The sequence below is a fragment of the Saccostrea echinata genome, unplaced genomic scaffold, assembly GCF_033153115.1.
Source record: "Saccostrea echinata isolate AGI-Se365-2 ecotype Australia unplaced genomic scaffold, CSIRO_AGI_Sech_v1 ptg000029l, whole genome shotgun sequence".
NCBI classification, from domain to species: Eukaryota; Metazoa; Mollusca; class Bivalvia; order Ostreida; family Ostreidae; genus Saccostrea; species Saccostrea echinata.
The window spans coordinates 8,022,831-8,048,655 of NW_026889778.1; the positions used below are offsets into that span (position 1 = coordinate 8,022,831).

The 25,825-nt window shown below is 35.1% G+C and overlaps 3 protein-coding genes across 3 annotated transcripts; 2 read left to right on the forward strand and 1 right to left on the reverse strand.

Moving 5' to 3' along the window:
* Positions 1-289: 289 nt before the first annotated feature.
* LOC133194215 (uncharacterized) lies at positions 290-6,122 on the forward strand. The gene is made up of 4 exons (XM_061330218.1): positions 290-479; positions 1,306-1,369; positions 3,087-3,196; positions 6,018-6,122. Exons 1-4 carry the CDS (start codon positions 369-371, stop codon positions 6,120-6,122), a joined length of 390 nt encoding a protein of 129 aa, XP_061186202.1. The 5' UTR covers positions 290-368.
* A 14,490-nt stretch (positions 6,123-20,612) lies between these two features.
* Positions 20,613-22,342, forward strand: LOC133194216 (uncharacterized). Its single transcript, XM_061330220.1, has 7 exons — positions 20,613-20,696; positions 20,912-21,098; positions 21,212-21,472; positions 21,602-21,773; positions 21,934-22,082; positions 22,225-22,287; positions 22,329-22,342. Exons 1-7 carry the CDS (start codon positions 20,631-20,633, stop codon positions 22,340-22,342), a joined length of 912 nt encoding a protein of 303 aa, XP_061186204.1. The 5' UTR covers positions 20,613-20,630.
* Positions 22,343-22,377: 35 nt separating this feature from the next.
* On the reverse strand, positions 22,378-23,839 carry LOC133194217 (P2X purinoceptor 7-like). Its single transcript, XM_061330221.1, has 3 exons — positions 23,628-23,839; positions 22,826-23,041; positions 22,378-22,534 (listed from the first exon to the last, which is right to left on the reverse strand). The coding sequence occupies exons 1-3, from the start codon at positions 23,837-23,839 to the stop codon at positions 22,378-22,380; spliced, it is 585 nt and encodes a 194-aa protein (XP_061186205.1).
* Positions 23,840-25,825: the final 1,986 nt, after the last annotated feature.

A 25,825-nucleotide genomic window follows, 5' to 3' on the forward strand; every position in this document is an offset into this window, starting at 1 on the left:
TATTCAAAAGTCAAGAGCCGTTTTATCAAAAGATCTGGAATTTACTACATTTTTGACACTTTAGTTCTTGTCTCCAGCAAATATAAACACTCATGATATAATGCATAGTGTAACTTAACACATTATAATTGTAATTGATCAGCTTAACAAATGTTTAAAAGTGGAAAAAAAAAATTAAACAACAGATACTCAACCATTTACTAAGAAATTAGCTTAGTGTCTCTGCATCTAGCATGTTAACATTTAAAACAACACGTTTTAAAAACATGCACTTTGATTGGTCAAAAATGTTAGCAAATCTATGAATAAATAAATTCAGAATTAAATTTATGAAATTTTTTTGTTAGAATGTTTGAGGCAAACAGAAGATGCATGGAATCCCCCCTGAACATGGAGACAGTACAGTTACATGCATTATCAAAGCTGGATTATTAGGTGCTACATTTAAACTCAACCATAAATATTTGCTTATTTTTAAGGTAATGAAATATTTCAAACCGAATTTGTTGTATCATTCAACATTTAATGTCCTGTATTGCTTTTTTTGGTGTACTATGTATGTATGTTGTTCTACGTTCCGTTCGAGAATTTTTCACTCATATAGAGATGTCACCATATACCGGTGAAGGGCTTCAAATTTTGACCTTTACTCGGCACTCGGGGCCATTGAACAGTGAGGGATCTTTATCGTGCCAATGCCTGCCGTGACACGGGGCCTCGGTTTTTAAGGTCTCATCCGAAGAACCCGCAACTTTCACTTCAAAGTGCCGAGCGCATGGCGAAGAAACAGTTGCTACCCATTTTTTATCGACTTAGGTCAGTCGCGGCTGAGATTCGAACTCACAACCTCCTGATCACAGAGTGAGCGCTCTACCAACTGAGCTACCGTGAACGGTCTTTTGGTGTAGTAGTTATAAGCTTCTAAAGCATATTGTTTTCAAAGAAACGAAAAGAAATTAAAAAATGAAAGTAATTTATGCTAATTTTAATAGCCTACACTTTAAAAAGATTTCTGTATTTCCCCATCTGAACTGTAGAGATTAGACATGTCAATTGATATACTCTATATTATACAATTCTGTGGTTAACGATGCAACATAAGAATTCAAGTGCATAGTGTACCTGCAGAAGTTGTAGTAAAACCTTCAGGGGTAAAAATATCATTTTCATCCTCTTATTTTCATACTTGATTGCCAAAGCTTAATTATGACTTTTATGAAGTTTTTCTTTTCCAATTTAGGTATACAGAGATCCCTTGAAGAAATAAAGAACAGCTTTTAATTAGAGAATTCTCTTTTAATACAGTTACAAAGCTGTCAAACCATGATGAGTAAAAAAGATGCAAGGAAATTTGTTTACAGCCTTCCAGGTAATAATAAAATAATTCAATCTTCCAAAAGAGATTTTATCTCACTCAAGCAGAAGACTCAAGTGAGCTTTTCTGATCAAAAAGTGTCCGATGTCTGCCTATCTAGCTGTCCAACAACCTTCTGTCCATCTGTCTGTCATGTTGCTGCAGAACTGTAGCTCTCCGAAAAAAAAAATATATTGTCAGACTGGAGAGCTACAGTGCCACCCATTAAAAAAATGTGTATATTTACTGCGCCAAAAAAAAGTAAGCAGAATCTCGATTTATTTCTCTGTTATCAACTGCAATCTAAAAATACTATTAACCATGTGTCTCTAACATATTTTTGCACTTTTTCCACAACAAAACATTCTTTACAACCATTGTTAATCATATCAATAGCCCTCCTGGGCCTGAAATTGAAACCATCGAAAATTTTGTCTATTTATTCTGCCATCTTGGGTGGCAAGGTAATTCGGTCCAACGCGCTTCTTGCAGATGTCAACTACAAGAGTAGTTGATAGAGGTCTAAGGAAAATTTTGAAATCCAGGTTTTGTGCAGTTGAGGTAAAAATTTAGAGAAATTAATTCAGAACCGAGCGCAACTTTTTGTGTGCAATAAATATACACTTTTTTTCTATGGGTGGCACTGTAGCTCTCTGGTCGTCTATCCCAATTTTTTCAAACCAGCAAGTTACAGATCAGCAGCTTTCTGTCATGTTGTCTGTAAACTTAATTTTTACATTTTCAACTTCTTCTTCAGAACCACTGGGCCAATTTCAACCAAACTTACCTCAAAGCATTCTTGGGTGAAAGGAATTTAAGATTGTTTAGAGGAAGTGCCATGCCCCCTTTCAAGGGGAGATAATAAGGAACTCATGAAAATTTGAATTTTAAAAATTTTCTGCTCAATAACCACTTGACCAGAAACGATGAAATTTATGTGAAAGCTTCTATTAAAGTTTGTTCAAATCATGACTCCCAGGGGTAGGATGGGATCATAAGAAGGGATCAGAGAATTACATAGAAATATGTAGGAATTATCCTCAAAAATCTTCCTCCTAAAAACAGCAAAGCCATTATTAGTCATTTTTTATACAGAGGCATCCTCAGGTAGTGAAGATTCAAATTTGTTTAAATCATAACCTCCGGGACTAGCATGGGGCCACAACAGGGGATCAGGGTAATGCATTGGAATATATAGAAAATATTTTTTAAAAATCTTCTTCTCAAGAACAACAAAGCCATAATCTCATATTTTTTTAGAAACTTTAAAGGTATTGTAGACACAAATTTGCTAAAATCATGCCTGGTGAGAGGGGGGTGGTTAAGGTGGAACCACAATAGGCAGTAAAAGTTTTATAATGGAATACATATGGAAAATGTCTTTAAAAATCTTCTTCTTAAGAAGAGGAAAATTTATATGAAGTCATATTTATATGGAAGCATTCTCAGGTAGAGTAGATTGAAGGTTACATGTATTCAAATCATGACCCCCTATGGTAGGTTGGGGCTATAATATGTGATCAGTTTTACACAAGAATTAATAGAAGAAAGAATCTGCTGACGGAGAACAGAAGGGCCATAGTTAATCAGGTGAGCATTATGGCCCATGGGCCTCTTGTTTGTTCAATATTTACATTAAGAATGGTTGTGTAGAAATCATCAAGATTCAGCTATTATGTGTCATATTTTTTAAGTTAAAAGTTAACAGTAAATATTGTTTGTTTATCAACAGATTCAGCAAATAATGCTAGAGAATTAGTTAATGCAAGATCTAATGATGGAAATGTACCAGGTTCCATGGCTAGGAGAATGTCAGAAAGCCTCATCATTAGTGTGTTACAGGTAAAATTTTTTTTAGGAATTTAAGAAATAAATAACAGCTAGTGTTAAAAATTCACTAGGAAATGAATTTGGTTGGTTCACGATCACATCTCTTGAGAAGCCTGAAAGTCTCATTGATGAAAGTGTTACCATGCTGGTTTCCCAGGTGCCTATAACACTGATATCCTACATGTAGGTCCCAGTCAAGCATCTGCTCTGCTTAAGGTTCCAGGAGTGAAAAATGTTGGTTAGAAATAAAGTGGCATCAGGTATTGCTTCTGTCATAGAATCTTCTTTTTAAGAATTAACCCCTTAGTCAGTATTAGGGGTATATAGTTTTTGCCCTGCTTATCGATCTTGTTTGTCTGCAAAACTTTAACCTTGCCCATAACTTTTTTAGTAGATGGAACTATGGCATTCATATTTCACAGGTCACTTGTGACAATACCTTTCTTTGGGTATCACTTAATTTGACCTCTTGACCTTGGAATTTGACCCACTTACACAAAAAATTACCAAATTTTAACCTTTGCAATAACATTTGAACGGTTGTGCTAGGGCTTTCATCCTTCACTTGTATATTCATTGTGGTAAGACCTTTTAATGGGCATAAATATTTTTGACCTTTTGACCTTGACCTTAGAGTTTGACCCACTTTTTGAAAACTTTAACCTTGGCTATAATTTTCAACGGTTAGCACAAGGGCTTTCATATTTCACAGGTGTATTCCTTGTGACAACACCTTCCTTTGGATACCAACAGTTTGACCTTTTCACCTTGACCTTAGAGTTTGACATGTATTTGAGAAACTTCAACCGTCGCCCTATGGGGGCATCAGTGTTTCACAAACACATCTCGTTTCACATAAATTGTAGCTTTAACAAATACACACTGTTGGTAATTTTTTAAGATGACATTTTTATTTACAAGTTATGCTGGGGGGTTCTGTTAAAATATTCTGTTTACATGAGGTCATGATGAACCAAAGAAGGTAGTACACAGTGTTTAGACTGGCAGAAGAAGTGATATGGTATCATTATTTTCTTAAGACATATACAGTAAAACAGGCTTTAGCTGATAATGAATTCAAGCTAATAGCAAAGTAATTTTTATTCTCTGTTTTTTTTAAACATATTACAACTCAATGTATACATGAATAATGATTTACCTTAAGTTTTTAACAAAGCAAAATTGTCTGTCCCAGGCACTTTGATATAGGCTTGTTTTTCTGACTAACTGTACAAGTATTTATTCCACCAGTTCAAATTTTAATATGAATTGTATACCTTTTATGCTTTTGATAACTGTGATTTAATGTAGAATTATGTCCACAGCATTTTTTAATCTTTGCAAAAACTATTAGAATTATTATTAGTCCCCCACCTGTGAAACCAGAGGTGACAATAGGTTTCACCGTGTCTGTGCGTCTCTCTGTACATCTCTCTGTCTGTCCATATGTATGTATATCAGTCTGTCCCACTTGGTTTACCACACTTTTTTTCTAAACGCTTGCAGATATTGAGATGTTTTTTGGTATGTGAGTCTAACTTGATGAATTATAGATTAAGTTTGCATTATGATTTTTTGATGGAATAATGGCATTTTCAATTTTAAATGGGAACCAGATTACACTTGCTGGTAGGGGACTAGCATTGCAATGGTAAAACTCTCAGAATGCTTGTTCTGGTTGAAATGTTTGTGTTTTTAGTCCCCTACCAGTGAAACCGGAGGGGACTATAGGTTTCCTCTGAGTCTGTCTGTCCGTCTGTCTGTCTGTCCCTCTGTCTGTCTGTCAGTCTGTCCCACTTGGTTTTCCGCACTTTTTCCCTAAACGCTTGCAGATATTGAGCTGATTTTTGGTATGTGAGTGTATCTTGATGAGTTACAGATCAAGTTTGCATTTCGTTCTGCTTCATTTATTTTTGACGGAATTACGACCTCTTCAATTTCTAAGGGTTTTCTGCAATTTACTTCTAAACGCTTGCAGATATTGAAAAGCTATTATATTCCGCAGAACTTTTCAGAAAGTACAAGGTATATAGAAATAATTTATAACTTAGATTTTTTAATGGAACTAGGATATGCCCTTGCGATATTGAAATTTGTGTATGACCTACATGTAGTACACATTATATGCAATTATCACGTGACTTCCAAATAAGGTTACCAAACTAGATTCAATATAGAGTGGGGTATAGGCCTACAATATTATTTTTATTAATTTTTAAGTCATTTGGGAATATAATAGCTTTACAAAAATAAATCAGCATTAAAAAGTTATCTATTTGTACATGCCTATTTTCCATTGATTTCTTCACAGTATGCCTTAACAGTGTTGCGTGGTCTACTTGCATGAAAAATGTCTAGTTCTCAATACTGGATATTGAGTATGAACAGAAGAGCTTCAGTATAAGTGACAAAAAGAGTGGTTATATATTCAAGGGTAGAGCAAGGTATATTCTGAAATAAGTTATTTGCGTTGGTGGAACTTTACCAATCTGAGAGTCATCGCATTTCACACAGATGTCTTCTGAATGGAGATGGAAGAGTGAGATTAAATTCCAAATAGAACAAAATATTGATCTAAAAATGAATGTAAATTTAAGTAGCCAAGCACGCAAGTTCACAGATCATTCAAATAATGAATGTACCTATTTAATACATATATATTAGTGAACAATCATTCTCCTACCAAATTGTATTTCAGATGCCGAAAAGTTCTTCACTTTTCACAAAATACTTAGCCAGTCATGATAAGCCACTTTCAGAGCTATTTGCTTTATTTTTATACAGACAAAAGTATAAACAGAAGAAAAATTATATTCTGAAAATTTGATTTTAGGGAAAAGGAAGCCACTTTCTGATCACAGATCCACAACAGAAATGGAAGATTCTGCATGCAAGTGACGGAAGATACAAAAAATCCCATGGACATCATGTGAAATGATTTTAATCAAAAAACATTTCAGAAAAGATTACAAAAATGTAATAAGAACTTAGATAAGTGTTAAAGACCAAGTATATAATCTAGTTTTTAAAAAAAACCAGAGAAAATCTTGATTTACACACTAATTTCAATTGATATATTTTTGAGAAAAATGATAAACACTGTGTTTTGGAGCCACAATTAGCAGTATTGAGGGTTAAATTGTTTGCAGCAGTTTTATCATTATGAAACCTGCATGTACCATGATACTTGCATGACTGAAGAGTGCAGAAGAAACTGCATGATGTGTGTAGCAAATGATTTTGAAGTACATGTATTAAATATTCTATGCAGAAGGAAATTTTTTCCTTTTTTTTTCATGAACATGTTTTCAAGTATCGCATGACCTTTCTGAAAGTGAAAAAAATGTGCATGTCCCACTTAAGTTTGATCAAGTCTCCAAATAAAGTTATATGCAGAAATTCTTTTTTTATTTATCCACTATGGTATTGTTTATGAAATCTACAGTGAAATGTACTTTTAAGTGAGTTGAATTGAATATAAAGAGTTGGGTTCACTTTATGCATAAGATACCCCTGTCCTTATATCAGTTAATTGTCCATCACCCTCTGTCCCATTTCTAACATCCAAATAAAGCTGAGAGTGCCTTTCATTCCTTTAACAAAGTTTCTTAAAGAGTCCAGAGATTGGAAATTAAACAAGCTTTGTAAAATTGCAAAGTTCTTGAACTTTTGCAGAAAACAGGCTTATTTGAAAGAAAACTAAATACAAGCTTACTCCTCAACCCAAAATATAAAAACATGTTTTCCAGAAACAGATCCTTAATTATTTAATATCCTCTGCATGAATTAGAGATTGCACTCTATATGAAATAGTTTTGAAAAATGCTAAAACTTTTGTCCGTTGTTGAAGGAATTTTCAGGATATGGGGAAAATCTTTCCTTTATATTGATGTTTGAAATAGGACCCTGGGACTTTGTCAGTTAATTGGTATGTATGAAGGGCCATTTTATGGATAAAGTGAACCCAGCTCTTTACATCATTTTTAATAGATACAGTCACCAAAGGTCCAAAAGATAATTTAATGCACATGATACCAAAACTGAGTAGTTTTGATTTCTCACAATTCAAAGGGCCATAAAAACCCTAAGTTACCATATGTATCAGGTCCTTAGTTTCTAAAAATACCATTATCTTGTGTAAGTCCCCAGAGTTTTACCATTGTGTATAAGGTCCTCGGTTTCTATAAATACCCTTATCTTGTGTAAGCCCCCAAACTTTTACCATGTGTATAAGGTCCTCAGTTTCTATACATACCCTTATCTTGTGTAAGCCCCCAAACTTTTACCATGTGTATCAGTTCCTCAGTTTCTATTAATACCCTTATCTTGCGTAAGTCCCCAAAGTTTTACGATTGTGTATAAGGTCCTCGGTTTCTATAAATACCCTTATCTTGTGTAAGCCCCCAAACTTTTATCATGTGTATAAGGTCCTCAGTTTCTATACATACCCTTATCTTGTGTAAGTCCCCAAACTTTTACCATGTGTATAAGGTCCTCAGTTTCTATACTTTCATTATGTGTAAGTCCCCAAACTTTTACCATGTGTATAAAGTCCTCAGTTTCTATAAATACCCTTATCTTGTGTAAGTCCCTTAACTTTTATCATGTGTATAAGGTCCTCAGTGTCTATAAATACTCCTATCTTGTGTAAGTCCCAGAACTTTGCATGTGTATAAAGTCCTCAGTTTCTATAAATACCCTTGTCTTGTGTAAGCCCCCAAGCTTTTACCATGTGTATAAGGTCCTCAGTTTCTATACATACCCTTATCTTGTGTAAGTCCCCAAACTTTCACCATTTGTATCAGTTCCTCAGTTTCTATTAATACCCTTGTGTAAGTTCCCAAACTTTTACTATTGTGTATAAGGTCCTCAGTTTCTATAAATACCGTTGTCTTGTGTAAGCCCCCAAACTTTTACCATGTGTATCAGGTCATCAGTTTCTTTAAATACCCTTATCTTGTGTAAGTCCCCAATTTTTTACCATGTGTATAAGGTCCTCAGTTTCTATAAATACCCTTATTTTGTGTAAGTCCCTAAACTTTTACCATGTGTATAAGGTCCTCAGTGTCTATAAATACCCTTATCTTGTGTAAATCCCAAAACTTTGCATGTGTATAAAGTCCTCAGTTTCTGTAAATACCCTTGTCTTGCATAAGTCCCTAAACTTTTACAATGTGTGTAAGGTCCTTAGTTTCTATACTTTCATTATGTGTAAGTTCCCAAACTTTTATTATGTGTATAAGGTGATCAGTTTCTATATATTTATTATGCATAACTTTAACTATGTATATAAAGTACTCAGTTTGTATAAATACCTGTATCTTGTGTAAGTACCCAGTTTCTGTAAATACCCTTATGTTATTTAAGTCCCTTAACTTTTATCATGTGTATAAGGTCCTCAATTTCTATAAATACCATTATCTTGTGTAAGTCCTCAGTTTCTATAAATACCCTTATCTTTTGTAAGTCCCAAAACTTTTACCTTATGTATAAGGTCCTCAGTTTCTATTCATACCCTTATCTTGTGTAAGTCCCAAAACTTTTACCATGTGTATAAGGTTCTCAGTTTCTATACATACCATTATCTTGTGTAAGTCTCCAACTTTTTACCATGTGTATAAGGTCCTCAGTTTCTATAAATACCCTTATCTTGTGTAAGTCCCCAAACTTTTACCATGTGTATAAGGTCCTCACTTTCTTTAAATACCCTTTATTTTGTGTAAGTCCCCAAACTTTTACTGTGTGTGTAAGGTCCTCAGTTTCTTTAAATACCCTTTATCTTGTGTAAGTCCTCAAACTTTTACTGTGTGTATAAGGTCCTCAATTTCTTTTAGTACCCTTATCTTGTGTAAGTTCTCAGACTTTTAACATGTGTATAAGGTCTTCAGTTTCTTTAAATAGCCTTTATCTTGTGTAAGTCCCCAAACTTTTATCATGTGTATAAGGTCCTCAGTTTCTATAAATACTAGTGATGTCAACGAGTACCCGGTTAACCGGGGACTCGATCCAACGTCCGAGTATCGAATACTAAAAATGGTATTCGGTTACTCGGAAGTGTATTTTTTCTTATTTCAAAGTACATATTTTTGTAAAAAAAAATTATCAAAAAAAAACTTCTTAAAACTGCATACGGTTATTAGCGTGTCGTCATGTGCACCTGTAATTCACCCTTTATCGCCTGTGGCTGTGTATATACAGTAATTAGTGACCTATTATGGTCTTTAATTTTTGGATGGGTTCAATGACTGCTTTCAGTGAACATCGATTAAGTATGGTCTATTATCTTCAAATCATTTTTAAATTATTTAGTTAATATTTGGCAGCGAAATCTGACATGCATAGAAATGCCGCTACCCACTTCAAAAGCGAAGAAATGTTTAGAAATAATTGAGGATTCAAAAAAATGTTGAAAGTCAGTTTGTGAAGTAAGTTTATACGAGGGAAACAACCAGCTTATACTAGCGATTCCAACAACGTCCGTCCCGTCCCTTTGGCTAGTCTATTCATCACAAACCTGCGTAAAAGATTGTTCTCCTCTTGCGTTGATGAAATAGATCCTAAACAAGAACTGTAAACCATTTTGTAATTTTTGATGTATTGTGGCTTTTGTGTTTATTTGATAAATAAATTTAGTACCAAAAAAAAAAATAATCCCATTGGACTCGATGTTTATATGTTTACATTTATAAACGTGAAAAAAAAAACAGCCTTTGAGGTTTGACAGAGCTTAACGTGGCTCGAGAAAATTAACACACGTGTTTACATTTTTACATGTACCGAGTACCCGGGTACTCGATCGGAAAAACGTCCGAGTAACCGATTATCAAAAATTGACCGATTTGACATCCCTAATAAATACCCTTATCTTGTGTAAGTCCCCAAACTTTTACCATGTGTTTAAGGTCCTCAGTTTCTATAAATACCCTTATCTTGTGTAAGTCCCAAAACTTTTACCATGTATATAAGGTCCTCAGTTTTTTAAATACCCTTTATGTTGTGTAAGTTCCCAAACTTTTACTGTGTGTAAAAGGTCCTCAGTTTCTATAAATACCCTTATCTTGTGTAAGTCCCCAAACTTTTTCCATGTGTATAAGGTCCTCAGTTTCTTTAAATACCCTTTATCTTGTGTAAGTCCCCAAACTTTTACCATGTGTATAAGGTCCTCAGTTTCTATAAATACCCTTATCTTGTGTAAGTCCCCAAACTTTTACTGTGTGTATAAGGTCCTCAGTTTCTATAAATACCCTTATCTTGTGTAAGTCCCCAAACTTTTACCATGTGTAAGAGGTCCTCAGTTTCTATATATACCTTATCTTGTGTAAGTCCCCAAACTTTTACCTTGTGTATAAGGTCCTCAGTTTCTATAAATATCCTTTATCTTGTGTAAGCCCCCAAACTTTTACTATGTATATAAGGTCATCAGTTTCTATAAATACCCTTATCTTGTGTAAGTTCCCAAACTTTAACCGTGTGTATAAGGTCCTTAAGTTCCTCAGCCTGATACATCGACAGAAGACGGTTGTTCATGATCAAAATACATTGTGATTTATTTTAAAAGAAATCACCAAGACTAATTGTCCATGTGTTACTAAATTCAAACGCAAACAGGTCTGAAATGCCTTAAATATTTCTTGTTTTTCGCCTGACACTGTAGCTCTCTGGTCATCCATCCCAATTTTTTCTGACCAGCGAGCTACAGATCTGCAGCTAGTCTTATGCATTTATAAGCTGCAGATCTGTAGCTCACTGGTCTGAAAAAATTGGGATGACCAGAGAGCTACAGCGCCACCCTAAGAAAAAAAAAACTATATTTATTGCGCACAAAAAGTTGCACTCATTTTTAGAAAAATACACTATTATACCGTATACGTCCTTTCTCTAAACGCGAGAAAAAGTGCAATCTGCTTGCATAGAACGACATATAGATATGATTGACTGAAAAATTATGTATTTTTGAGATATACGCTCTTAATTTTTTTAATTAAGAAGGGAGGGGGTGGGGTGGGGGGTATCGATCCACACTTCAGGCGCCTGTGTTTACAAGGGTTATAAGGAATGTATTGCTGTGGAAATAGTACAGGAATATGTTAGGGACACACAGTTAGTAATATTTTGAAACGGCGGTTTGAAAAACAGGGAAAAATAAATCGAGAAACAGCGCACTTTTTTGTACGCAATAAATATCCACTTTTTTCAATGGGTGGCACTGTAGCTCTCCGGTCTGTCAATATTTTTTTTTCGGAGAGCTTCAGTTCTGCAGCTAATGCATGTATATGCATTATTTTGTACTTTTAATCAACCTGTACGTACATAAGCCGCTGACTAATGAAAGAGGCAATGTAGCACATGCACTTGTTTCTGCAATAAATTTTTAACCCTTTGCATAATGATTATTATAATATGGGTTAAAATTTATTACAGAAACAAGTGCCTGTGACCTCGATATGTAACCTCGCCACTTTTGCTCCTTACTCCAACGCGAATTCCGGCTGGATGTACATCTATAGTCGACACTACTTTTTAAAATAAATTTAATAATAAATATTATTCGTTTATTTTTTCTTATATTAAAAGCTTTACATTCAAGAATATAGTGATACTCATCAGCAACTTGGGCAATAATACAGGCTGTACAGGGTTTTTTTTTTCCATATGTGGTATATCATGCTATCGTCTGGCTTCTACTGGTAGACGACGATTTTATTTATGAAATATTAAAAGTATTTTTCTAAATGAAAGAAAAGTTACCAATGTAATTTTCAGATCCTATGCTTTGCTTAAAGAGTCTATAAACTTGTTTTTCAGGAGTTATCACTGAACAACTTTTGAATAATTTGATGTAACATTTGCATTATAATGAAGATTACATGTTGTATCCTTCATTTTAAAAGAATTCATATTGACACCTTGTTTATATTTGATACATCTCGGCATGTAGTATCGGGAGGAGGGGGGGGGGGGTGGCCCCTCAATTTTTTCCAAACTTAACTTTTTACTGTTGAAAATGTTCCTAGAAAAGATTGTTACGCCACTTTTGTTCCAGTATATTTAAATCATGGGTAATGTATTGATAACGTTTAACTGTGATCCCCCTTTCAAACGACATAGGATTTAAGAGTGTGGACAATTTATGGGGTTTTTTTTTCTTGTCACATTATTTTTTTTTCAGGTATGTTGTCATCCCACCCCCACCCCTTTCAGGCTCAACTTTCAGAAACGATACTACGTGTCTGACAGCACACACATTTACAGATTTTATGTAAAATATGCAATTCTAACCACGGGTTTAATAATTTTTCATCACTATACAGTTTGAGCATTTTGTACAATACATTTACAATTTTATTATTGCAATGTATCCTAGCTATGAGAGGAAACGGGTTGCACACCACCAGACATTCTTCGGATGCAACTTCTGACCTACAAGGATGATCTGACGTACATTTTCTAAGCGATTGAAATTGTCAAAGTTTTTAGCGGGTTTATTCCTAAGAAATACAAATCACTCGTACCAAACTTCCTCGCTATATGTTGGTATATGCACACTAGATATACTGATATACATAGAGCTATATATATCAGAAATTCAGAAAATTCACTTGATGCGAGTCTTTGCCTTTACATATAAGCCATACTTTAACGATTAATTCTACTTTAACTCACGATTTTATTTTATTTTATTTATTTATTTTTTTTTTTTTTTGCCTGCAAGAACGCCATGTCTACGATGTCTGTTCGACAAAATAGGACGTTTGAACGATTTAAGTACTAATTAAGGCGACTGCATTACTAATTAGTTACAATCTTTCTACGAGTATGAAGGATTAGTTACATTGAATTAAAATGCACACAAATATCTTTTCAAAGTCATGGAGAGATGACCCAGAGACAGAAAATTTTTAGAAAACCGTGTTTAAAACTGTAACATTTTGTACCAAATGACTCTTCTAGTCAATTTTCAAGTTAGTTTTTGGCAAATCAAAATACAATATCGGGTAAATATTTCCCTTTCCTATTTCACAGGAACTTGATACATCAAAACAATGATAAATTTTCATGTGACAGTTCAAGGAAATTTTCAATTTTCAAGTGCGCCCAGGTTCCTGCCGAATGCCATTCAAAAGCGCCCTCGTTCTTTACAAACACCGATAGATAACGATATGATAATCGGTGTCAAACGCTCCTTAACAGGGAGGATTTGAATACACTTTTGCCGTTTGGATTTATCAATATAACTTTTTTGGACTCAGAACATTGTTTTAGTGAGATCAGATTTTTTTTTTAAATTTCATTCATATCAGTTTGTAATTAATATTGTTGATCAAGATGAGTATTTGCTTTAACATGACATAGAAAAATATCCAAAACTTATTTTTGATCTATTTTTTTTACCTGTTTTAGTAGTGAAGTTGTAAAATTTATAATAAAAAAAAACTACATATATGCCCCATCTAACCCTCCTCCCCTTTGTTTTTTTTTTGGGGGGGGGGGGGAAGGGGGGACATACCGGTACAACAACGAATGTGTTTAAGAGAGATTTGACAGATATATCACCGCAAGAAATTGACTGATTTACTTTTAATTCGTTCAGAGGTTTAAATGCCGTGTTTATTTATCTATTTATTTATTTATTGTTTTAATTTGAAATTCAATATTCAGAAATTATTCCGTATTGAAAATATTCTCATGTTAAATCACTTATTCCTCATTTAATTCCTGAGTGGCACTGGTCGGACAACAAAGGAGCAGAGTGATAATGTCCAAAGACAGTGCTTTTTAAAAGAACTTTTCCCAAAAAAAGTATCATTATTTTTCTGTGTTTTTTATGTCCATGCCATCAAAACATTTTATTACTTTACCTGTAACACTTTTACTCATTATTACCATATGCCATTTTTAAATCTGTTAAGTTCTTCTTAAATGTGTAGTAGCCTTGTAGCATTTTACTGTCCCTCGTTCCCCTTTACGCTCTTAACATTTCTACTGAACAATTTGGAGACAATGGCCGCATCCGACTGGTTACTTGTTGTTTCATGTTAATCATTGCCATCGCTGGGACTTGTTAATAAATTCGAAAACCACATTCCTCGTTACTTTGGACATTTCACTGTCAACATTCTCTCTTTTTAGTTCAACAACATATCTTTTTATACCAAAACTACGGATACACAGCCCAAAGTATGTGATCTCATTATATCACACGGACATATAGCTCTTTTGAAACATATATGAGGAGGCAAGAAATATCGATTGGTGAAATTGACACCCAGTCATCTTTCCTCAGAGGTCAATATTCGTCGTCACAGTGCTGTATGTGGGCGTATTTGACATGTGATGCACAGGAATCGTGTTTATGAAACATTTAAATAATTAATTAAAATATCCATAATTTGGTCGGCTGACCACACCTGGACAGGCTTTTCAGAGTTACACACATAGGAAAAAGCATTGGCGTAAACAATGCACAGCCAAAATTTACAATCCTCTCCCATTTTCAGAAGAGAGCAAAATGCAGACTCCGGTGTAACAACGAAAAGTGACCCCCGTAGAGTATTGACCAGGGTGTCATTTTTCTACGTAGAAAAATGACCCAGGTCAATATTCTACGACAAGAAGGGTCATTTTTCGACCGTAGAAAATCCTTCCAGGCCAGTAATTCTACGACTCCGGACCGTTGCTCGAGACGATTAGGAAAAAGTTGCATTTTCATTGAAATACCTCTTCAGTCTATCATTTATGTTCGCTTATCTTAATAATTACGATAACATAGTAACACTGCAAATACATAATAACACCAGTAAGATAATAGGGTATAGTCAAATGTATTTTCATCTACATGTGCATGTATATCAAAGTTTCAAATTGGTTTCGCTCTCAGTGCTACTGAACTTATACATATTTATCTACATGTATTTTAGAACTTTCATAAATCAGTTTAAAAGGTAACATTTTGAACCACATGACTCATTTAGCCAATTTTCAAGTTATTCTTCAGCAAATCAGAACAACAATATCTGGAAAATATTTCCTTTTCCTTTTTCAGAAGAACTCAATACATAAAAAGAATGCTGAAATTTTAACTTTCAAATACGCCCAGATTCCTGCCAAATATCAATCAAATGCGCCCTCATCCTTAATAAGTTTAAGGTATATTTACAACTTTGTGACCACGACCTTCAGTTTGAAATTGCAAAACCCTGAAGAAGTTCAAGAGAGAAAACGTGTTAAATACTAACAGGTCGTAGCTTCCATTGTAGCACGGAACCACGTGCTTCCACATTGTTCGGTGGGAAAAATGAATTCATAAAAAGTTAAAATGCTTTTCAAAAATAAATTTAAAACACTCTCCGAAGAAAATACTGAACACTGAACTGTAGTAAAATTTTGCATTATTTGTTTAATGTTTTAATTTTTCAATTTATATTAATTTATGAATATCATTTCTATATATAATTTATAAGACTCGAGTTCATGAAAACATGCATGTATGATTGAAATTTCAAAAGCATTACAGGACTTTTGAGCTTGAATACTGTGCGTTATCTCCATATATTTCATGTATAATCATAAAGGATAATATATACTTAGTGTAAACTGTGTAATATTGAATACATGTAAAATGCATATAGGCCTATAACATGCAGTCTAATAATAAGGACATCAGGGAGAACCAATATTTTTTTTTTCTCGCTGAAAACGCATTTATGACAATATATATCATTAATAATAACTACAAAAGGTATTTAGAAAAAAAGTATTGATTAGCATTTAACATTTTATGGTTTAAAATGTTATAAATCTTTTCAAGTCTATCGTCACTTATCTAAAATGCACCAGCTTCCAAGGGCTTCGTACCCAGAGTCCCCTGGACTTCGGCTTTGTCTCATCGGGGCCTTATGCTCCCCCCCCCCCCTCCCCGCCATTTTATGCTTCCACATTGATCGACCCCAAGCTATGCCACAAGATGCGAATTTGGAGTTATAAAAGGCCTGTATGTACAAGTCAACCAAATTACAGAAATTCAGTGTATAACAAAAACATGTATATCTATGGCCATATATGGCACGAAAAAAGACACCAAATAAATAAACACCGTGCGTTTCATAAGTCTACCCAACCCAAATTTTGATTTATAAATTAGGGTCCCCATTTTTCTCTGTTTGTTTATGAGGGACTGAGTTTAGGTCCCCAATTCTGTTTGCTTATGAGAAGATGGGTCCCCTAATTTTACACAGAGTCCTCAGATTGGCACTTCCGGGTCCCCATTTTCTAAATTCATGGAAATATCATTCAATCTCAAAGACTCACTCAATCTACTTAAACCAGGATACTTACGAAGTAAAATGAGTTAAACAATACCAAATATGTCATGAAATCGCTTAGTCCCCATTTTAAGTTTTTATGACAGAGTCCCCAGATCGGAGTCCATACACGTATGTGTGTGTGTGTGTGTGTGTGTGTGAGGGTGTGTGTGTGTGTGTGTGTGTGTGTGTGTGTGTGAGGGTGTGTGTGTGTGTGTGTGTGTCCAGGGGCCCTCGGAAGAGGCACACGATTGCTTATCATAACCACGCACTTGGTATGTTTCCTTAATAACAATAGGCAAAGAAGATTTCCAAAAAGCATAATGCCCTCTACTATATTTATTCAAAACAATCTCACCCTAACACCAAAATCCCTGACCCTGGGGTTATGAATTTCAAACTTTCTACAAAAATCCTGACAAAGATACATAGCGGGTTCCAGTAAATGTTCTACCAAGCCTTCTTCTTTATCTTCTCTAAAATATAAGTCGCTGCGTGCGCAGTGGTTATAGCGTTCGCTCTAGAGTCGCGGAGTAAGGAGTTGATTCTTACGTCGCGGGTCCGAATTCCAGTGGGACGTGGAGACCGGTCCTTCAGATGATACCGAATAGACCGAGGTCCCGTGTCGCAGTAAGTTATGGCACGAAAAAGATCCCTCACTGTTCAATGGCCCTGAGTGCCGAATATAGGTCAAAATTTGCAGCTCTCCATTGGCAAGTGGTGGCGTCTCCATATGAGTGAAAAATTCTCGAGAGGGACGTTAAACAATAAACAAACAAAACAAAACAAAAAACTAAAATATTAACAGCAGTGAAGGAGAAACTTCTGGAGTACTGTGAAACAAAATAATCGAGAAGTGGTGTAAATCAGATGTGGATACTTAAAGATCACCTGCAATAACGGCGATTTCTTTTAGATTAGGAGATCTACACAAATAAAATTAATCCTGAAAATTTTACCGCGATCGTGCATGTAATATTCGAGATATTCGGGGAAAACCCAATTTCACACCTGAACGACTGCTTGAATCGGGTGGTTTTTGGCGCGGGGGAGAGTCGTGACGTCACGAGGTCAACATCGCCATTTTGTATTATAGAAAAACGCGTGAAGTGTCTCTGTTTACAGTGCCGTTTTTCCAGAAAACAGACAATGTTTGGGTATTTTGAGTGTGTGGACTCTTAAGCAGAACTATATGCTATTATGTGGTAACTTCATTTCCAATTTTTTTTGTGCTTTGGATGGTTTTTATGAGTGTTTTTGTGACGATGGCTGAGGACACCCCGAAGACGCAGTCGAGAGGAGGGAAGAGATGTGTTGCCTACGGATGTAGTAAATCTTACAGGGACGGCGATGTAAGTCTCCATAGTTTTCCATTTGATCGTCCTGAGATTCTGCGTCAGTGGAACAGTTTCGTTAAAACGACGCGCAAGGATTGGATTGGACCCACAAAGTACTCTGTGTTGTGTTCACAGCATTTTGATGCTGATGCGTACCCTATAAAATATCGAATCATGGAGTCTTTAGGACAGACTGTTACTAAAAAGAAATTGAATGAGGGTGCAGTGCCAACAAAACAGATAGGAACCCCCAGACAGGATGTCGTAACTCCTGGTAAACGACCAGCTGACTCTCCAGCAACCCCCTGCAGTGCCCCAAAGAGTGCAAGACGAGTATTTCAGAAAAGAGAGGCTCAGCGGGTATGTATATATATCTTTATGATATAAGGTACATTCTTATCAAAACTCAATGAATATTTTTATGTGTCATACTTTTGTTAAATCAAACAGCTGTCAAATGAAAAAGCTGGGGTCAAACCTAATCTGTTTATCTAATTTACATATATATACAGCATATAGGATTCCCAATAAAGTGTGATTCTATATAAAAAAAAATATCACAACTAACAAGCCTTGAGCGCATTTTTTATCACGCTTTATACATATAGGCAAAAAAGTTTTCTAGTTTGGTATGAAAACAACCTATAAGATTTTTCTACAGGTATGAAGGAGTAAACAAGTGATAAATACTATTTATTCAGCTGAAGTATCTTCTAAGGAACATCATAAAAACATAATTTGCATTTATTTTCAGAAGCAAAACATTTCATTGTTATAAATTGTAATTGTAGATTCTATCAGAATTCAACCAGAGGCTGCATTCTGTTGATCACCAAGATGCAAAAGAACAGGGGTTAGCAAAAGAACAGGAGGTAGCAAAAGAACATGAGGAAGCTGTTGTTGAGACAGAAAATTCACCTCCTGACCCCCAAGAACCACGGGTGAGTACTAGTATCATGACAGTTGTAAGATTATGCCAGGGCTTGTACTTTTAGACTATACTTTCAAATCTTTCGAGCAAGTAAATAGCTATAAAAAATAAAAGGAGTAAGCAAGCAATTGACATAGGTATGGCCATAGTTCGGCTAAATGTTATTGTTAAATTATGTGCAAATTATTTTGCGAGCATAATGGTATTGCCTTATTTATATTATTTACAATGCAACTGGAGACAATTATAATTTGATAACATTTCTCAGAACATTCTGGTTGCTTTACTGTTTATAAAAATATAATTTATGAAAGAGAATTGAACATTTTATAAGCAAATATAATATCATTATTTCTAAGTGAATAATATTTAATTTCTGTGCAAATTATTTGCAAAAGTGGCACAAATATGTCCTAAAAAAAGTTTTTTTTTTCTGATTAAAATTATATCTTTCTGATGGGTAACTAAAATAAATTGGAATTTTGATGCAGATTTTGGTTACCTCTGAGAGGACAGTATCTGTGAGAACCTCTGAGAGGACTGTATCGGTGGGAACACAGCTGTCAATGATGAAGCCTGCTCGAAAATCACACTTTACCCAGACAAAATATCAGGTCAAAGACCAAGGTAAATGAAAAGGAAATTTTTCTGTACAAGATGGTTGATGGATTAAAGTGTGGCAAATGAATGCATGAAATTTCAACTTATGTTATATAACTTTTAAAAATATGAAATTAAATAACTGTTTCTCTTTTTCAGTTGTTCAAGTAGGAACATCAGTGAAAGTGAAGGAGGTTGCTGTTACTTGCAACCTGCTGCAGGCCCCTCCTCTTGTGAGACTTGGTCAGGAGAAAGTCCAAGAAGAATCATCGGTTTGTCATGACACATCCTTTTCTTCAGAGGATACCATCACAGAAGATGAAGACAATGGTGATGAGGATGACGAATTTACAATGGATGACTCATATGAATCAGATGAATCAATGGAAAGTGAACAAGGGTGGGTTTGATTTATACATGTTACCTATGCACTGTATGCTAATGAATTGAAAGTTCTTGGTTTTTTTCCGTTAAGAATAACTTTTTTTTTTCTTTTATAACTGCTAAAAGATAAAATCATTATAATGTTGATTTATAGTTATTAATTTTAGAAAAATGCTATTCATCAATATGAATAAGAAATCCAAATTTGTTCTATTTTGATGCTGTATACCTCAATTGAAAAGAAATTCAATTCATTGTACTCAATATATTTTGTGTCCTGCTTGTTTTTAGTTTTCTTTCTCTGCATTTTAGGAATCAACAACCTCGGACATTTCTTGTTTACGAAACTCAACTTTTGAGCCTGTTTTCAAGTTGCCCCACATGTTCAAGTCCAACTCTAGGACAAATAGAGCACTGCCGGGGAACGTTTATTACTGTTTTCCAGGACTGTGGTGTGTGTGGGTACCAGAGAACATGGCGCAGCCAGCCGTTGATTGGCTCAATTCCTGCAGGAAACTTTGCACTTTCCTCTGCAATTTTATTCTCAGGTTTGTTTGCTTTACTTAAGGAAAAAAAAAGGAATGGAAATGTTAACATTTACATATATATGTGATTTTTATTTAAAATCTTTGTTATTTTTACATTGTTCAAGTCTCATGTCAATTTGTGTTTTAGGTTCACTGCCTTCAAAGAGTATCCGCTTGTTCAAATTTTTGAACATGGCCACAATATCCATAAGGACTTTCATGTACCACCAGCAGTACTACCTCCACCCAGTCATACAGCAGGTGTGGAAAGACCAGCAGAATGATTACTTTGAAGAAGTGCAGAGGACTGGTCGTGCTGTCAAATTAGGAGGTGATGGACGTGCAGACACGCCAGGGCATTGTGCAATGTTTGGAAGCTACACACTTATGGACTTAGAGCAGAACAAGGTGGTGGAGACTCAACTTGTTCAGGTAAAATTGCCTCAAGTAAACATTTAAGCTAAGCATGTAAGGGTTGTTATAACTTTCATTTAATTCCTAATTTGGGAAATAACCGTACGTCTTGTGTGATATGGTTGCTCACTTACCCTGTTGCATGTTTAATGATATTTATGTGATGTGTTTCACTGAATTGTTGCTCTGTAGAGACAGCTGAGTTGCACATTGATTTTATCCATATTTTTCAGAGCAACGAAGTACGTAGCAGTTGTCATATGGAGAAGGAATGGTTGGTGAGAGCAGTTCAATCCATGGAAGAAAATAATGTTGCCATTAGCCAACTTATAACTGACAGACATCTGCAAGTGGCCAAATGGGTCCGGGAAAACATGCCTGGTACAACCCACTATATCGATGTATGGCATGTAGCGAAAGGTATGTATATATAAAGGATTTAGATTTGACTTCATCTGTGAATCAAAATGCTTAAACTTAAACTTGTGGCATCGACAATTATCATATGTTACATGTCATATCTCTGTTATTAGGTTTGAAGAAGAAACTTGTTGCCTTGAGCAAAGAAAAGGAATGCGAAAATATAGGAGGATGGATCAAAAGTATAACAAATCATCTCTACTGGGTACCTTCATCGACACCAGAAGGCGAAGATGATAATGTGAAATGGGAGAAGTGGACAAGTGTGTATCACCATGTCCAGAATATTCATGTCGGCCATGGTGACCACTACCAGCAATGTGAGCATGGGGCATTGGACCCTAATGATAGACAGAAAAGATGGCTCAGGCCTGGTAAGTAAAGATTTATATTTTGCTTTTTGGATTAAATGAAAAAATGATTTTTTATTATGTAAAATTTATTAAAATTTAATGAATTGATTTCATGTAACATTCATTATTTCACCCTTTCAATTCATATAGGAACAAGGGTTGTTGAAAAGTTGGAGGGCATCATTCACTCCCGTCAAATGAAAAAGGATATCAGGATGCTATCTCCACAACTACAGACCTCCAGCCTGGAAGCATACCACTCGACCATAAATCATTTTGCACCCAAAATGAACAAGTTCTCATACAAAGGGATGCAGAGCAGGTAAAAATATACTTTTTTTTCTTGTTGTTATTATGTAATTTTAGTTGCATACCTAAATTCTTCCTAAAATGGTTATAGGCAATTAATACTAGTTAAACAAATAAACAAATTGATTTGCCACCAGAAAGCTAATTTAAACCATTTTATATTTATCTTGCAGACTGATACTAGCAGCGCTGCATTTCAATGAGAACAGTAAGCGGACGCAAGCAACAACCAAGGCCAACCAACTCAGATACAAGATAGCCTTCCCCAAACAGAAGAAGGGTGACTACACAGTCAAGAAAGTGAAGACCCAAAATACATATGGTAATATTTTTTTTTATTAATCTTGTAAAATTATGAGTATTTGTGATGACCATCAAATGAAAAATCAAAGTTTTTTTACTGTACATTTATACAAATGTTCCTGATGGGTTTGTTTGATACATTTTTTTTAATTTGTGTTCAGGATATGTTGATACGCTGTTGGAAGAGGTGACCTCCCGTGTGCAGTTTGGTGAAGTACCACCTCGTGAGGATGTTGAAGATGTACCACCTCCACTCTGTGAACAGTTTTATCATCCTGAGAAAGATACTGCAGTGCGTTCACTCTTCACTCGCTTTAACCGAAATTGAATCCTCGGTACTGGCCATCTGCTTCGGGAAATGTTGACCTGATCCTCTGAACCGCACAAGCAGGAAGTGGAACTCTAACCGTTCTTCCAAGCCAACCCCAGCACCATCTGACCAGTTGGCAATAAGCAATGTATCTAAATCGTCTGAAACATAAATACAGACTTTTTGAGCATTTTTTCATGACTGAAAACAAAATTGGCTGTTATAATAGTTGTTTCTTCATGTTGGTTTTTCTGATTTGTTATATTTTTTTAAGCATAAAAACATCCATTTTGCAGCATTGTCAATCAAAGCCTAATGAATTTTCATGTATGCATATGCATTTTTGTTATTGATCTACAAAATGTTTATTCTTATTGATATATTAAAATGATATATTAAAAATATTTGAAGATGAGACAAGTTTCATTGTAAATGTGAAAAAACAAAAATACCCATTGCATTCAGGGAGCTCTTCATAGTGTTGTCTGTAAGCATAGTATGCTGTACGCAGAACAGCATGGTGAAGACATACAGGTGGGAAATCACTGTGCTCCGTAATACAGCATTTTCCTTGCTCATCCTCAAGGACAGTCAAAATCTGAGGAATTTCTTTACAACAAATTGACTCGGGGGCTGTTGACATAGCAGGACAGTGTCCACATGTACACCTGTTAAATAAATATATAGAGATGAATTCTTTTTATTAATTTGTAACTTAAAAAATGAAATAATTAACAAAGTTTGATGTATATGGCAGCCATTTGGACACTTCACAAAGGTGTTCCTTTGCAGGGGCTATCAAATCGGAAATTTTTACATTCTACCAAACCGATAAATCCATAGTGTTTAATTAATACTTATTTTCCAAGATGCAAGGATTTTCTCTTTCCAAATGACAGGGTTGCATGTCAAATTCAGGAAAAAAAATACAAATTCTACTTTGAGGACTAATTTTATGGGTTTTCTTTCAAGAGGGCTCAAGGAACATAAATGGTGACTTCATTAAAGCAAAAAGTTTAACAAAGACACTGTTTAATTCTATTACAGAGGTTTAATTTTAATCATACACAAAAAATGACAACCATCAATTCACGATCGACTTTGTATGGTAAATGATGGGAAAATCTTTAGTACAATTCGCATGCAATCATTGTTAAAGTGTTGTATAAAAGTAAAACTGGATAGAAATAAAAGTAGTTGTAAACATTTGATAAATAATTTACTCATTTTCATTGAAAAATCGTTACAACTTACCAATCATTATTCCCAACACGTTCGGTCGGATCGATATCAGGGGATCTTGGCGTGGGTAATTCCTCGTCTGAATCCACCTCTGGTTCAAATAAATAGGGTCGAACACCAAGTCCGACGTCTCCGATGTAAGAATCGTCAAAAGAAGATGATCCAGCAGATAAAACAGAGACGTTATCGTCACTTAAACTCGCACTATCTTCACTTCTTTCCATATTAACCGCTTTCCTTGTTGACCTTATGACGTCACTTCCGCTAGAGCCTCGTTTTCGCTTAATTCTATTTTTGCTTAATTGGATTTTCAAAGCAGGTAAAAATAGCCACTTTCTAAGCGGCATAACTCTGTTATTTATTAACGGATTTTGGTGCGGTTTTCTGCTTCAAGCTTTAAAAGATAAAAACTTTAAAATAAGACGATTTTTCATGGTATTGCGGGTTCCCTTTAAAAATTTCAAAGAACTTTTGGAAAATTTGAAATCACCAAATTTTACCAAAATCAATTGCATTAAAACTTACGACTTTTCAACTTACAACCATTCCCCCCGATAAATTAAAGTCAAGGCTTTTTGACATCATTGACTGCTACTTTTTCAATAACAAGGGGCCCAAGGGCCTTTACGGTCACCTGAGTATAATACAACAATTTAGAGGATCCATAGAGTACAAATTGAACTGAAAGTTGAGGTTTCTTGCCCAAAAGCAAGAAAAATAGGGTGATCAGGATCAACAAAATAATTAGTCTAGTATTCATTAACAGTTCATAAATTAGTTTCTAATCTGTTCCCCATTTATCACTATCACCATACAGTATCTTAACAAACTATCAGTGCTTCTGTACTATTTTAATTCCTTTTTGAAATCTCTTACATTGGCGTACGTTATTTTTGTCTCATTTTTTTTATCTAATACTTAAAAGTCTACCTGATCATTAAAACTATGAAAGTACTTTTTTGTATTATACAATAAAAATTATTGCTAATTCTCTTATTCTATTAACCTTTCAATTACGTTATTTAAGTGATTAATTATCAAAAGCAAATGGCAAAGGGGAATAACTCCTCTCAGTAGAATACAAATTAATAGAGCCCTGGCCAGGACCAGAACACTTGACAAAATGGTCCAGATGTTCAAACAACACTAGAGTCTCTCACCCTGGGACCAGAAGTTTGCTCATCATAAGTAATCACTTTGTTTATTTGCTTAACACCAAGGAGCAGACAGAATTATTCAATAGAATTAATGTATTTTCACTATATTATCAAGAGCCCAACCCTTACACAAACACATCTGACCCAGGGGTCATGCATTTCCCTACTCTGGAAGAACAATCATGAAATTCACAATTTTGGAAGAAGCATCCTTGCATATCATGACAATGTACTTAGTTTGTTTAAATAATACCCAGGGGCAGAGAAGAAGATTTTCAAAGAAATAATTCACCTTCACTATAGGATCTATATAGCCCCACCCTAGCACCAGAACCTCTGTCCCTGGGCCCATGAATTTCACGATTTTGGAAGAGGCATCCTTCTTTATTATAACTATGTATTTAGTTTGTTTAAAAAATACCGAGGAGAAGAGAAGAAGATTTTCTAAGAAATAATGCACTTTCACTATATGATCTATATAGCCCCGCCCTATCACCAGAACCCCTGACCCTCAGGCCATGAATTTCACAATATTGTTAGAGTCACTCTTGCTTATCATAACTATGTATTTTATTTGTTTAAATAATAACAGGAGTAGAGAAGAAGATTTTTAAAGAAACAATGCACTTTCACTATATGATCTATATAGCCCCGCCCTCGCACCAGGACCCCTTACCCTGGGGCCATGAATTTCACAATTTTGGTGGAGGGCTCAATGCTTATTACAATCATGCCAACAGTTTGACTGCTTGATGTCCAGGTGTAAAGAAGAAGATTTTTGAAAATTGCATTAATTTTGGTGGTTTTAGCACCGCCCCTCATGCTCCAGGGGGGCAGGGACCATAAAATTCACAAATTTTGTTCCCCTTTACACATAGATGTCATATGCTAAAATTAGCTGAAATTGGTTTAGCGGTTTCATAGAAGAAGCTTAAAATGTTCAAATGTTAACACACGACGCAAGATGGACGACGGACTACGCACGACGACGGACGAAAACAGATAGCAATAGGTCACCTGAGTGACTAAGGTGACCTAAAAATGGAACTCGTA